This window comes from Ranitomeya imitator, chromosome 5 (assembly GCF_032444005.1).
Source record: "Ranitomeya imitator isolate aRanImi1 chromosome 5, aRanImi1.pri, whole genome shotgun sequence".
Lineage (NCBI taxonomy): Eukaryota > Metazoa > Chordata > Amphibia > Anura > Dendrobatidae > Ranitomeya > Ranitomeya imitator.
Genome location: NC_091286.1, coordinates 382,922,479 through 382,937,057, shown reverse-complemented (window position 1 = coordinate 382,937,057; position 14,579 = coordinate 382,922,479). Strand labels below are relative to the sequence as shown.

The following is a 14,579-nucleotide window of genomic DNA, read 5'->3' as shown; positions in this document are numbered from 1 at the left end:
AGATGCCTAAGCCCCGGCCCGATCACTTCCCTGTTATGGAGAAGGACGGGGACTTGGACACTTTTCTGCGGGCCTTTGAGAAAGCCTGCAGACAGTACCGGCTGCCTACAGATGAATGGGCACGATACCTGACACCAGGGCTGAGAGGTAAAGCTCTGGAGGCGTTTGCTGCCCTCCCTCAAGAACAAGATGGTGACTATGAGGCCATCAAGCAGGCTCTGATAGCCAAGTACCAGCTTACACCCGAGGTGTACCGTAGAAAGTTCCGGACCCTCCAACGTGGCCCACACGACAGTTACAGTGATGTGGTGCATGGACTGGGGACCCACTTTGACCAGTGGACCCAAGGACTGTCAGTGACCACCTTTGCACAGCTGCGAGACCTGATGATCAAAGACCAGTTCTTTCATCTTTGCCCAGCTGAGGTGCGACAGTTCGTGATGGACAGAGAACCCAAAGACGTGACGAAAGCAGCGCAGATTGCCGATGCCTATGAGGCCAACCGTAGATCGGAAGTGCGGAAGCCAGTCACCACCAGCTGGAGAGGGGGTAATCCTGCAACCAATGCCAGTACCCCTGCCAGCCAACACACCAGAGGTCCTGGCCCTGTGGCCAACAACACCAGACCTACCACCGAACCTCGCAAGTGTTTCACCTGCAATCAGACGGGTCATATCAGTACCTACTGCCCAGCCAAGCAGAAGAACACCCCAGCCAAGGCCCCAGGGCCTAATGCAGCAGTTCTTTTGGTGGGTGGTGTGTTTGGGAGGGTGTGTGACAATGTACAGCACGTCACTGTGGGAGGCCATGTTGCGACAGGCCTCAAGGACACCGGGGCTGAACGAACCCTCATCCGACCCGAACTGGCGGCCCCTGAAGAAATCATTCTGGGGAAAACCCTAACTGTCACTGGGATTGGGGGCATCAGCTGTCCCTTACCGATGGCCCGGGTTTTTATTGATTGGGGTGCTGGGAGCGGGGTGAAGGAAGTGGGGCTGTCTGATAATTTGCCCACTGATGTTTTGTTGGGGACTGATTTGGGGAGGATGTTTGCATACTACGTTCCTGACACCCCTCCCCAATCTACTAATGCGGATAAAGTTAACCCTGATGATGATGATGATGATGATGGGAAATCGCATGTGTTACCTGACCATGCTTTATCTTGTAATGATGCATCTAATAACCATTTTTTCCCTAGGATTGATGGTGAAAATGTTGTACCTGTGCCAGCTGAACCTGATAATGATTTTTTTGTGAAGGTTAATGTGTCCATAGGTACAGGCGTGCCCAGCCACGTCGCTCTGCGTAGTGAGACGGCTGAGGAACCCCTAACAGGGGCAAGTGTCGGTGCTACAGGAAATGGGGAGATGCATGGGAACCGTGAGGAAGATGATGCCATGAAAGTGACCAGTGCCACCGAGGAAGGTAACTGGCCCATAAGTAGCACTGCCCCTGAAGTGTTGGGGGTGGATGGGGAGGTAGAGCCCATAGCAGCGCCGGCTGATGGGCCTGTAGAAACCCCCGGGGAGACAGCCTACGTAGCTGCTGTCACCCGCAGTCAGAGTGCCCGGAACGCAGATAACTGTCTGCCTTCCGGACCCTCCTCAGTCATCACTGTGACTGAACCAGAGGTGGACCCAGAGCAGGTCCAAGAGGGTTCCCGTGGGGAAGGGACCCTGACATCGCTTCTGGCTTCCCCTAGCCAGGAGTTTCAGGCCGCTCTGCACACAGATGCGAGCCTAGAGAGTTTGAGACAACTCGCCGGGACGCGCTTCTTCGAGACTGATAAGGAGAAGGTGTTCTGGGAACAAGGAAGGTTGTACCGGGAGACAGTACCCGGAGAATCACAAAAGGAGTGGTTAAGGGAAAGACAGCTGGTCGTCCCGCAGCAATTCCGGGGTGAGTTGTTGCGGATTGCCCATGAGATCCCGCTAGCTGGACACTTGGGGATCAGCAAAACTAAGGCCCGGCTGTCTCAACACTTCTATTGGCCTAAGATGGGGACAGATGTGTCAAACTACTGCCGCTCCTGTGTCACCTGTCAAAGGGTGGGGAAAGCGGGGCCTGCTCTTAAGGCACCCCTAATCCCTTTGCCAGTGATAGAGGAGCCTTTCCAGAGGATCGCGGTGGACATTGTGGGCCCGCTGGCCGTCCCCAGCAGCTCTGGAAAGCAATACATCCTTACTGTGGTAGACTACGCTACCCGGTACCCAGAGGCAGTAGCTCTGTCCTCAACTAGGGCAGATAAGGTGGCAGATGCCCTGTTGGCCATCTTTTCACGTGTAGCGTTTCCCAGGGAAATGCTTACTGATCAAGGGACCCAATTTATGTCTCGCCTAATGGAGGCTCTCTGTAAGAGAATGCAGGTGAAGCACCTGGTATCGAGTGCGTATCACCCACAGACCAATGGCCTGTGTGAACGCTTCAATGGTACCCTCAAACAGATGCTGCGCATGCTGGTTGAGACTCAAGGGCGTGACTGGGAGCGGTACCTCCCACACCTGCTGTTCGCTTACCGAGAGGTTCCGCAGGCCTCGACGGGGTTCTCCCCCTTCGAGCTCCTGTACGGCAGGCGAGTTCGGGGACCCCTTGGGTTGGTAAGAGAATCCTGGGAAGAGGAGCCGAACCCTTCTGAAGTTTCCATAGTGGAGTATGTCATGCGCTTCCGTGACAAGATGCAGACCTTGACGCAGTTGGTGCATGACAACATGACGCAGGCTCAGGCTGATCAGAAGCACTGGTACTACCAGAAAGCCCGTGAGCGGACCTACCACGTGGGTCAAAAGGTGTGGGTGCTGGTCCCCGTACCAACGGATAAGCTTCAGGCCGCCTGGGAGGGCCCGTACGTCGTCCACCAACAGCTCAACCCGGTCACTTATGTGGTCACGCTTGACCACGCTCGGGGTAGGCGAAAGGCCTTTCACGTCAACATGATGAAGGCTCATCACGAACTTGAACCTTTCGTCCTACCGGTCTGCAGCTTGCCCGAAGACGGTGAGGAAGACACCCTCCTGGACTTGCTGGCCCAAGCCAAGGCCAATGGGTCCATCGAGGATGTGGAGGTAAGCGCCTCGTTAACTGAACCCCAGCGGGTGCAGTTGCAAACCACCCTGGAACCTTTCCGGGTCGTGTTCTCCAACCGACCTGGGAGGACTGAGTTAGCCGTCCACGAGGTGGACACCGGGAATCACGCCCCACTACGGCGAACACCCTATCGAATCTCTGACCAGGTGCAGCAGATTATGCGCCAAGAGATCGATGAGATGTTACAGCTGGGGGTGATTCGACGGTCAAAGAGTGCGTGGGCCTCACCTGTAGTTCTCGTGCCAAAGAAGGACCGGACCACCCGGTTCTGCGTGGACTACAGGGGGCTCAACGCCATTACAGCCTCTGACGCGCACCCCATGCCGCACATCGAGGAGCTGCTTGAGAAGTTAGCGGGCGCAAATTACCTAACAATAATGGATCTGAGTCGAGGATACTGGCAGATTCCCCTGAGCCCTGAGGCACAGGAGAAGTCCGCCTTTATCACACCCTTTGGACTGTACGAGTCCACGGTCATGCCCTTCGGCATGAAGAATGCCCCTGCCACTTTCCAGCGGATGGTCAACCTCCTGCTTCAGGGACTGGAGAAGTACGCTGTGGCGTACTTGGATGACATTGCCATCTTCAGTTCCTCCTGGAAGGAACACCTGCAGCATCTCGAGGAGGTGTTCAGGCGAATTCACCAAGCAGGCCTGACTATCAAGCCGGGAAGGTGCCAGATGGGCATGAGTGAGGTTCACTACCTGGGAAACCGGGTAGGCGAAGGCACCATGGAGCCAGAGCATGGCAATGGTGATGGGTTGGCCCGCCAGGGTGAACCTACTGAGGTGCCCATGGAGGCATACCGTCGGGTTCTACCTCCCTAGCGCACACCAAAAGGGGGAGGTGTCACGATATGGTATGAAATATCATAAGTAGTTCTCTTGCTAGCCTGCGTGGGCTAAGCCCCCCTTCTTGGAGTGATACTGCCACAGTTTGAGCTGCAAATTCCTGGCTTTCCTTCTCTGAGAGTATGGGGGAAGAGAGGTTTTATTGCCAAATGGAATTTACGACTGGCATTTCCTGTGTAAGCTCTTGTTCAGCTATACGTGAAGTAGAAACTTCAAGGATCCATGAAAGATTCTTTGTTTAGTTTTTGTTAGATATTAGGCAAACGATTTAAGCTAGAAATACGAAAATATATATTCTTAGTCTCACTCGGTGTATCTACACATCCCATGACACTCGGGCTTCTAACTCCATCTGGTAAAGAAGTAGGGATTTCTCTGTAAATATGTATCCCAGTTAGGACATATTTGATCTCATTAGAATGCTCACGTTAATCCGAGATGAATGATAGGTTGAGTCTGACTCTGTCATGTTTTGTAGCAAAGTTATAGCAAGTAGATAAATTTAAGATTGAAGTACTCAGAATGTAGAGAGAGGAGGGTCTGGATAAGCCAGCCTTTCTGTGATGTCACAGCCTTGAAAGTATAACTGGCTGCACACATCCCCAGCTGTCCTTCTGCTGGATTTTTTCTTCCTGACTTCTTGTCTTCTCCTGAAGCCAGCAGCATCCCATGGACTGGGATATATGGAAACTGCCCTAGCCTGATTGCCTGCAATGCTTTTAACATGTGAGTGTTATCTTTTCTCTTTTATTCCCTTTATATTATAATTACCCATGTACATATTTGCAATTGTCTCATTTGTAACTTCTTTATAAAATATTTTTGATAAAGCACTGCCTAATTAATTTCAATGGGATATACTATTATATATTAGTTCGTTCATCCTGCTCTAAACTTACCCTGTCTTCTGAAGGGAAATACGCTACTGTTACTGTTGTGTTGGGTTAGCTTCGGACCCGTTTAATCGAAGCTGGTGGCAGCGATATGTGTGCCGACTGTTGAGGGATGCTGTAGTGACTGCGGCATTAATAATTATTGTTCCTACCTGAGTGGGAGTAGTTATCGCGTCGCTGCAGCGTGCCCAATAGCCAGTACATAGCAGGCAGTCTGTCTGGCGAATAATTACCCAGGGTGCAGTACCTAATCTGACCTGAGAGTAAGGGGGGCGCCAGAGAGCTGCAAGTGTTAAGTGGAACTGTAAGCGGGATATACATAAATCCCTGCAGTTCGTGGTATATAGAAAAGCAGTGGGATACCTAGAATAAGCCCCTGCTGTAAGCTAAGAGGTCAATAGCCTTGTGTGTGGTTTTTTCATCACATCGTGGAGTGGAGGGATAACTAAGATAAGCCCCCTGCACATGTGATAGCCGTCTGTTGGCCTAAAGTCACCTCAATCCGTGACGTAGGGGTGACGGTCACGGTGGGAATCCTGACCAATTGGTGACAGCGGTCAGGGGAATCGTGACATGGATGAAGGATGTATATGAGATGGACTCATTGAGACTTAAAGGGGTAACCATATTCGACCTGAATATCCATTCTGCTTTTGTTCTTAAGACTCTGTTGTCAAAATCTCCTCCTCTTGGAGATGCTCTGATTTTTTTCTATCTCCTGGAACCTAATCAATTTACCGTAATATTCCGACCAGGCACCATCCACATATGTCTATAGATGGTAATATCCTAATTCCTCGGAATGTTGTCAACATGTTTAAGCATTGTTTTTCTAAATTCACAAATCGTCTTTCGAATGTAACTTTTTGGACATGGGCATTTTGCAATGTAAATAATCTGTTCTATTTTACAATTAATGAATTTCCTATTCTGGAAGATCTTACACTTTCAAACTTGCTTTTTTCTCTACAAATTTGCATGCTCTGCAAGACCCACACCTATAAGTACCAACTGGGATTTGGATGTTTCACTCCCAGCAGTTCGCCCCCAGCAGTTCGCCCCTGAGTACATTTCGCCCCCGAACATTTCGTCCCCAGCATTTGGCCCCCAGGATGTTTCTCCCCTGCACATTTCACCCCCGCACATTTTGCCCCCAACAATTTGCCCCTAGCAGTTCGCCCTTGGGTACATTTTGCCCCCGAACATTTCATCCCCAGCATTTGGCCCCCAGGATGTTTCGCCCCCGCACATTTCACGCCCGCACATTTCGCCCCCAGCAGTTTGCCCCCAGCAGTTCGCCCACTTCGCCCCCGACAGTTTGCCCCTGGATGTTTCGCACCTGGCAGTTCACCCCCAGCAGTTCATTCCCGTCCATCATCAATGTTTCTCTCCCAGCAGTTCGCCCCCAGCAGTTCGCCCCCAGATGTTTTGTCCACGAATGTTTCTCCTACAGCATTTTGTCCCTGGATGTGTCACCATCTGATGTTTTGCCCCTAACATTTTGGCCCCAGATGTTTCACCCTCAACTTTTGGGGTCAACATGCAGGGAACAAAACATCTAGGGCTGAACATACCTGGGGGTAAAATGTACAGGACCCCAATTGCTGGGGATTCCTGTGGCTGCCTCTTCAGCAGCTCACTCAGTGTCTCCTCTGGCTGGCATTGAAGGAGTATTATCACTTTAGAACAAAAAAAACATGACATACTTACCTGTCGCAGCTGCAGCAAGCAGGTCAGTGCTGGGTCAGGTAAAAGTTCACAAAATGTTTTGATTTTAGAGTGCTTTGCATTCCCCACCTAAATCAGGCCTCATTCACACTACATTTTTTCAATCCGTTTATTTTTTCGTGTTATGACTTGTAACACAAAAACGTTTTAGGCTATGTGCACACGTCAGGATTACTTTCAGAAATTTCCTGAATAAAACTGGACATTTTCTGCAAGAAATCCGCATGCGCTTTTTTCACGTTTTTCTCGCGTTTTTTTCCGTGGATTTTTTGCGTTTTTTTCTGGAGGTTACCAATGCAAAAATAGAATGGGAAATCCGCAAAAAATCCGCAATATTAATGAACATGCTGAGTTTTTTACCGCAATGCATTTTTTTTGCAGAAAAAAATGCAACATATGCACAAAAATTGCAGAATGCATTATAAGGCTATGTGCACACGTCAGGATTTCATGCAAGAAATCCACATGCATTTTTTCGCATTTTTCTCGTGTTTTTACCACTTTTTTTCCAGAGCTTTCCCAATGCATTATATAGCACTAAAAACGCAAAAAAAAAGCAAAATTAATGAACATGCTGCGTTTTTTTACCACAATGCGTTTTTTTCGCGGAAAAAAATGTAACATATGCACAAAAATTGCAGAATGCATTATAAATGATGGGATGCATATGTATGCATTTTTAAGGAGTTTTTATCGTGTTTTTATAGTGAAAAAATGCAAAACATCCTGAACGTGTGCACATAGCCTAAATGATGGCATGCATATGTATGCGTTTTTTAAGCGTTTTTTTTGCGCGGATTTTTTGCGTTTTTTTTCCGGAGGTGCACTTCTGGGTGCGAAATGTGCAGGGGTGAAATGTGCGGGGGCAAAACATCCTGGGGCCAAATGCTGGGGATGAAATGTGTGGGGGCGAAATGTACCCAGGGGCAAACTGCTGGGGGCGAACTGCTGGGGGCGAAACATCCTATAACCGTACCAACTATAACCGCTCTATTAAGCTATGTGTTGTTTTCTATTTTTAGTTGTAAATAACTGTGGACTAATAGATCCCTTAGATTGCGAGCTCTCTAATAAGTTACTTACACCTTTGTTGGCAATAGGTCCTTTAAATCAGGATCTAGTCTCAAAACCTTCCCAATAAGTTGTCAAAACATCCATAAGCTCTTTAGATGGATTATCCCAAAAGATGTATAAGGCCACTATATTCATCTTTCGTCTTTGATACTAACAGGGATGATCTATTAGGTGTTCTGGCATGATGGTATGCTGAATCTAAAACTTTGCCAAGATAGCCCCGTTTACCAAACCTATACTCCAGGTCCTTAGCTTTTTCTTCAAAATCTTTAATAGATGAGAATTTCTGTCTCAATCTCAAAAATTGACATTTGGAATTCCATGTTTGAACAGATAGTGGGTGATAGCAGTGAAACTTTCCGAACTTACCGCCAATCAGAGCCGGTGTTTCTTGTGCTGTCACTCAGATGACACAGTGGGAAACACCCGATGTTCAGGTACTCCATTCATTTGAATGGTGGCCTGGTTCAGGTTCGGGTACCATTATGGTACACAATCCGCATTTCTTTACAACATTTGGGCTAACCTGCAAGACCCGAACATCGATGGTTCGCCCAGCTCTATTTATGAATAAAAAAACAGTTTAAGCAAAATTGCAAATACCCGCGTACTGGGACTTGTAAGCTATGTGCAGACTTTATGACGTCTTCAAATCTTCCCATGCTTTCCTCAATAGAACAATTAATGTTCTTCTCACTAAATGTCTCTGATGCTGCTCCAAATACAGATACTTCTTTAGCTCCAGCAGCAATCTGGAAAACAAATTAAAATACAATAAATAACTAAATACTTAAAATTCACTGAAAGAGATTTTCTACCATTTTCCTTATTGGTCTCTTCACTTAAACAATGTCATGTGACCGCTGTACCCAATACAGTGGACATAGGGGTCAGACATGAAGAGCAATGTCAGTACGGGAGGTAAGGATAGACTATTTTGTAAAATGTATGCAGCATTTTGGGGCTGTTAGGAAAGGACTGCTTAGTAGAAGGGAAGCCCTAGATATTAGAGAGCTAAGGCTATGAAGTATAATGAAAAAATATGTTTGCTCATATTTTGTACTGTAAATTTCATAATTGTATAATTTTTTTTAAAACAGAGGATTAATAGACTGACCCTACAAATTATTCTGGGGTGTGTGTTAATATGTTTAGATGTGTGTGAACTTTTGGTGATTATCACTAGGGTTGAGCGACTTTTACTTTTATAGAATAGGGTCGGGTTTCACGAATCCCGACTTTCTCAAAAGTCGGGTCGAGTGAAATCGGCCGATCCTATAGAAAAGTCGGGGTCGGGGTCGGCCGAAACACGAAACCCAATGCAGTGCAATGGGATACTATGGTTCCCATGGTCTGAAGGAGAGGAAACTCTCCCTCAGGCCCTGGGATCCATATTTAAGTGTAAAATAAAGAATTAAAATAAAAAATATTGCTATACTTACCCTCTGACGCGCCCTGGTACTAACCGGCAGCCTTCCTTCCTTAGAATCAGCGCGTGAAGGACCTTAGATGACGTCGCGGCTTGTGATTTGTCGCGCGACCGCCCATGTGACCGCTCACGCGACCAATCACAAGCCGCGACGTCACCGAAGGTCCTTCAAGCGCTGATTCTTAGGAAGGAAGGCTGCCGGAAAGAAGCAGGGTGCGTCCGAGGGTGAGTATATTCCAATTAGGTATATACTCACCCTCAGACGCACCCTGCTATATACCTAATAGGAATATACTCACCCTCGGATGCGCCCTGCTTCTTTCCGGCAGCCTTCCTTCCTAAGAATCAGCGCTTGAAGGACCTTCGGTGACGTCGCGGCTTGTGATTGGTCGCGTGAGCGGTCACATGGGCGGTCGCGCGACCAATCACAAGCCGCGACGTCATCTAAGGTCCTTCACGCGCTGATTCGAAGGAAGGAAGGTTCCCGGTTAGTACCAGGGCGCGTCAGAGGGTAAGTATAGCAATATTTTTTATTTTAATTCTTTATTTTACACTTAAATATGGATTCCGATACCGATTTCCGATATTGCAAACATATCGGAACTCGGCATCGGAATTTCGATACCAGATTCAGAAGAACGCCGACCTCATGGCCGACCCCACACAGGGGTCGGGTCGGGTTTCATGAAACCCGACTTTGCCAAAAGTCGGCGACTTCTGAAAATGGCCGACACGTTTCGCTCAACCCTAATTATCACTAGTGTTATTACTTAACCCCTTAGTGACGGAGCCAAATTTTTTAAATCTGACCAGTGTTACTTTATGTGGTAACAACTCTGGAACGTTTCAACAAAGCCCAGTGATTTTTTAGATTGTTTTTTCATGACACATTATACTTTATGATAATGGTAAATTTAGGTTGATATGCTTTGTGTTTATTTATAAAAAATATCAGAAATGTGAAAAAAATGTTAAAAAATTAGCAATTTTCTAACTTTGAATGATTATCCCTTTAATCCCGATAGTCATACCACAGCAAACCATTAATAAATAACATTTCCCACACGTCTGCTTTACATCAGCACCATTTGCAAAATGTTATTTGATTTTGTTAGCATTTTAGGAGGTTTAAAAATGTAGCAACAATTTAAATTTTTTTCAAGGAAATTTACAAAATGTATCTTTTTAGGGACTTATCCAATTTTGAAGTGAATTTGGGGGTCCTATATATAGGGAAATCGCCACAAGTGATACCATTTTAGGGCAGTCCCACACGTTCAGATAATTCTGGTACCGGAAAAAATCGGTACCGGAATTATCCGTGTCCATGTGCCCCTGTGTTTCTGTGGCACATCAGTGTGGCACACGTGCACCACACGTGCGGCACACGTGTGCCGCCCGTGTGCCCACTGGGTACCACACGCACCGTGCAGGAGACAGCGCTAAAGTTTAGCGCTGTCCCCTGCATCGCGCTGAAGCCGTGATTCATATCTTCTGTGCAGCAGCGTTTGCTGTAAAGAAGATATGAATAATCCATTTTTTTGGGGGGTTTTCGTGTTTAAAATAAAGCTCCATGTCCCCACCCCCTGTGCGCCCCCCCGCTGTTCTGAAAATACTCACCCAGCTCCCTCGTTGGCTGTCACTGCTTCCTGTCCTGGCCGCACCTTCTACTGTATGAGCGGTCACGTGGGGCCGCTCATTTACAGTAATGAATATGCAGCTCCACCCCTATGGGAGGTGGAGCTGCATATTCATGACTGTAATCGGCTGCCCCACGTGATGCTGAAGTCTTCAGTAAAGGTAAAGAGACTGCAACCTTGTGTCCTCGTTCATCACCGCGCCATTTACCATAGCACCATCTACATACTGGGAAGCCCTGGGGATATACTTCACCTGTGGGAAAGTATACCATCTAGCTGCCATAACATGACCCCAGCGGACCCCTTAAAGCAGCGTCGGTCACCCTGACTGCATACCACAGGTGGCGTCACGAACATAAACTTTATCCCTTTAAAGACCTTTCCCTTTTATATGGACTTCCCAGGGCCACGGACCGGGTCAGCCACCGTGACATCCCCCTTTGAGCCGACCGGACCCGGTACCGAGTATTCCACGGCCCTTGGGGAGCGATGCACATGCAGAATTATGCAGAAGTAGGCGGGCTTAACGGAGGATGTACACAGCCCTCCGCAAAGTCCCCGAGTGCAAATGTGAGCTTAGCCTTAGAGAGGACTCAAATTTTGTGAGCCTGGAGATGGGACGACTGGTGGAAAATGTAATTTCATGTAATTGCTATAAATACTGTTATTCCTTATTTATGCAAGTATCTACTTATTCTGAAAAGTCACCTAAACTTCAGTTTCACTTTAAGTGAGCAAAACTGAACTGCAAAGCTAGATATGACTGATGGACAATAATAATAATAATAATAATACTGCTATTTTTTAAAAAAATAAAAGAATAGCTTAGTTTTCCTACTCTTATGCAACTTCTTTAAGTCAATATTTTTTTAATCTAGAAATCTAAAGAGTTATTATAATAATGTTCAGATGTATGTATTCATTTGTGCAATATAACTCAAATGTAATCTGTCATATGCAATCCTCTGCCATATGTATCAACAGAGGGGCATTTGCAGCTTCACATCACTGAGCTATCTGCTACAGGCATCAAACACTGCTCAGATTTCCTTATGTCAACTCTGCTGAACCTAGTTAGCATAAATTCTGCTGTAGAGGATTGCAGAACAGTTGAAAACTAGCAAACATAGCAATTATGTAAAGCCACACTGATGTAGATGGCAGAGGATAAAATCTGACTGGCAGAGTTTTGTACAGGAGCAGACAGTGCAGACGAAGAATAAGCTGAATTCTACACAGATTGATAATATGCAAAATATCTATGGTGGATGAAGCTGAGTCATCAACTCAAAGAGATGGGGGTTAGCCACTAACATGGTAGACAAAGGGAGGGGTCTGAAGCACTGATGAGAAGCAGGGTGCTGCTGGGAAATGTAATGTTAGCCATATAAAAATAGGCCATTCAGCTATTTGAAGCTGGATGCACAGGGGGGCAGATAGAGATGAAATAAGACAAAGGTACAAAAAAGAAACTGTTATTCTAGGGTTAGTCTAAAAATAATAATAATAATAATAATAATAATAATAATAATGTTACCAATAAATATGCCTTTAGTGTGTTTTGTAAAAATAAAGCAATGTTAGAAAGATCCCTTTAAAAGGTGTGTAATTTTTTGGTGTCACCTCTGTATTTTGTCAGTGAATACACATTTTGTTTACTTCTCAAAACTTGAAACTAGTGTTAAACTACATCTGCTTAAAGTGAACCTGTCACCCCCAAAATCGAAGATTAGCTAAGCCCAGCAGCATCAGGGGCTTATCTACAGCATTCTGTAATGCTCTAGATAAGCCCCCCGATGTATCCTGAAAGATGAGAAAAAGAGGTAAGATTATACTCACCCAGGGGCGTTCCCGCTGTGGTCCGGTCCGATGGGCGTCGCGGTCCGAGGCCTCCTATCTTCTTTTGATGACGTCCTCTTCTTGTATTCCCGCTGCGGCTCCGGCTCCGGCGTACTTTGTCTGCCCTGTTGAGGGCAGAGCAAAGTACTGCAGTGCGCAGGCGCCGGGAAAGGTCAGAGAGGCCCAGCGCCTGCGCACTGCATTACTTTGCTCTGCCCTCAACAGGGCAGACAAAGTCCCCCTGCGCCAAAGCCACAGTGTGAAGAGAAAAAGAGGACGTCATCCTATGAAGATGGGAGGCGCCGGACCGCAATGCCCATCGGATTGGACCGCCCCCCCAGGTGAGTATAATATAACCTCTTTTTCTCATCTTTCAGGATACATTGGGGGCTTATCTAGAGCATTACAGAATGCTCTAGAAACTTTCTATCATAGTTTTAGTGAAACAATAAATAGAGCATGTATTATATGGCCATCGTTAAAAATCTGGTGTTAATTATACATAACAATCTTGTTCTGTTAATTCTGTAGTGTATCATAGCATTATATTATAGCCTATTTCTTTTAACAGCTAAGAGACTTTTTATTAGACGTATTAACTTCAGAAATTTCAGAACCACCCATGTGAGACACCATTTTACAAACTACAACTCTCACTGAATTCATCTAGGGATGCAGTGATCACATTAACACCACAGGTGGGTCACAGAATTTTAAACCATTGGGCAGTGAAGAAAAAATAATTACATTTTTACCACCAAAGTTTTGTTTTAGCCCCATATTTTACATCTTCACACTGGGAAATGGGTAAAAATGGCATCAAAATGTGTTCCACAATTTCTGCTGAATATAGAAATGCTATATATATGTTTGAAAAAAGTGTACAGTACCAACCCACCAATACCTAAAAAAAGGAAAATATATGCATATACATCACAGAATAGTAGTAATATGTATAAGTGGAGTATGGCCCATACACAGAAGAATGAGGGGCTAACCACTCGGAATAGATAATGACCAACCACCAAAAAGAACCAGAAATAAAGGAAAAAATAAATAAAATAATGATACTCAAGTAAAGGACAAAATAGTATATAAAAAATGCCTTTATTATAATATATATGGCAATGGCACCAACACTGTGCCTGTACTTGGAGACAAAATATATATAAAAGAGAATAAAATTATTAAAATAATATGTATATTCTTTGAGGACGGACTTAATAAAATTGGAATTAAACCATAAGATAAGACACATACCAGCCCTAAAAAAGAAGCTATCCAAATAACCACCAGTATATATATAAATTACCAGCAGGGGTATTAATTAAATATGTGCAACCACGCAAAGAAAAAAGTGAATAGTGCATATGTGCACAAATAATAGTCATATCTCCATAATGGTAAATCCTGCAATCAAATAGAGACAGGGATGTGCAAACTTATGCAAAAATTACCCAAGCACAACATATGCAGATGTAAAACAAAACAAAAAAGGGGGTGAATATGAAAACACACAGATAACCCAAAAAAATGTGTGATATGTGAAAAATATATGTGTAAAAGCAGGATAAATCAGTGATATATATATGGCCACATATGTGGCCACACAAAATAATGATAATGGGAGGTTTATGGCATGTAAAATACAAAGTGGTGGGATATGTCTATGTTTGGAATGGGACAACACAAAAGAACTTATATGCAGTGTCGATGAACTGACGAAGGGTTAGCGTCCGAAACGCGCGTCGGGGTGCTCTGTATCTTGGAGGGACGGACGTGTTCAGGTATTATTATTAATTCTCTGCACATCCTGCTATTTTGGGTTTACCTCCCCTTGACACATCAGCCCTATAGATTTATACACTGCATATAAGTTCTTTTGTGGTGTCCCATTCCAAACATAGGCATATCCCACCACTTTGTATTTTACATGCCATAAACCTCCCATTATCATTATTTTGTGTGGCCACATATGTGGCCATATATATATCACTGATTTATCCTGCTTTTACACATATATTTTTCACATATCACA

General features: G+C 45.4%; 1 protein-coding gene across 1 annotated transcript in view; it reads right to left on the bottom strand.

Annotated features, from left to right (window-relative positions):
* HMGCLL1 (3-hydroxy-3-methylglutaryl-CoA lyase like 1) overlaps positions 1-14,579 on the bottom strand; it is a 203,940-nt gene that overhangs the window by 72,840 nt on the left and 116,521 nt on the right. Inside the window, exon 6 of the mRNA XM_069768019.1 lies at positions 8,237-8,385. Coding sequence (XP_069624120.1) covers positions 8,237-8,385 — 149 coding nt within the window. The remainder of the gene's footprint in view (positions 1-8,236; positions 8,386-14,579) is intronic.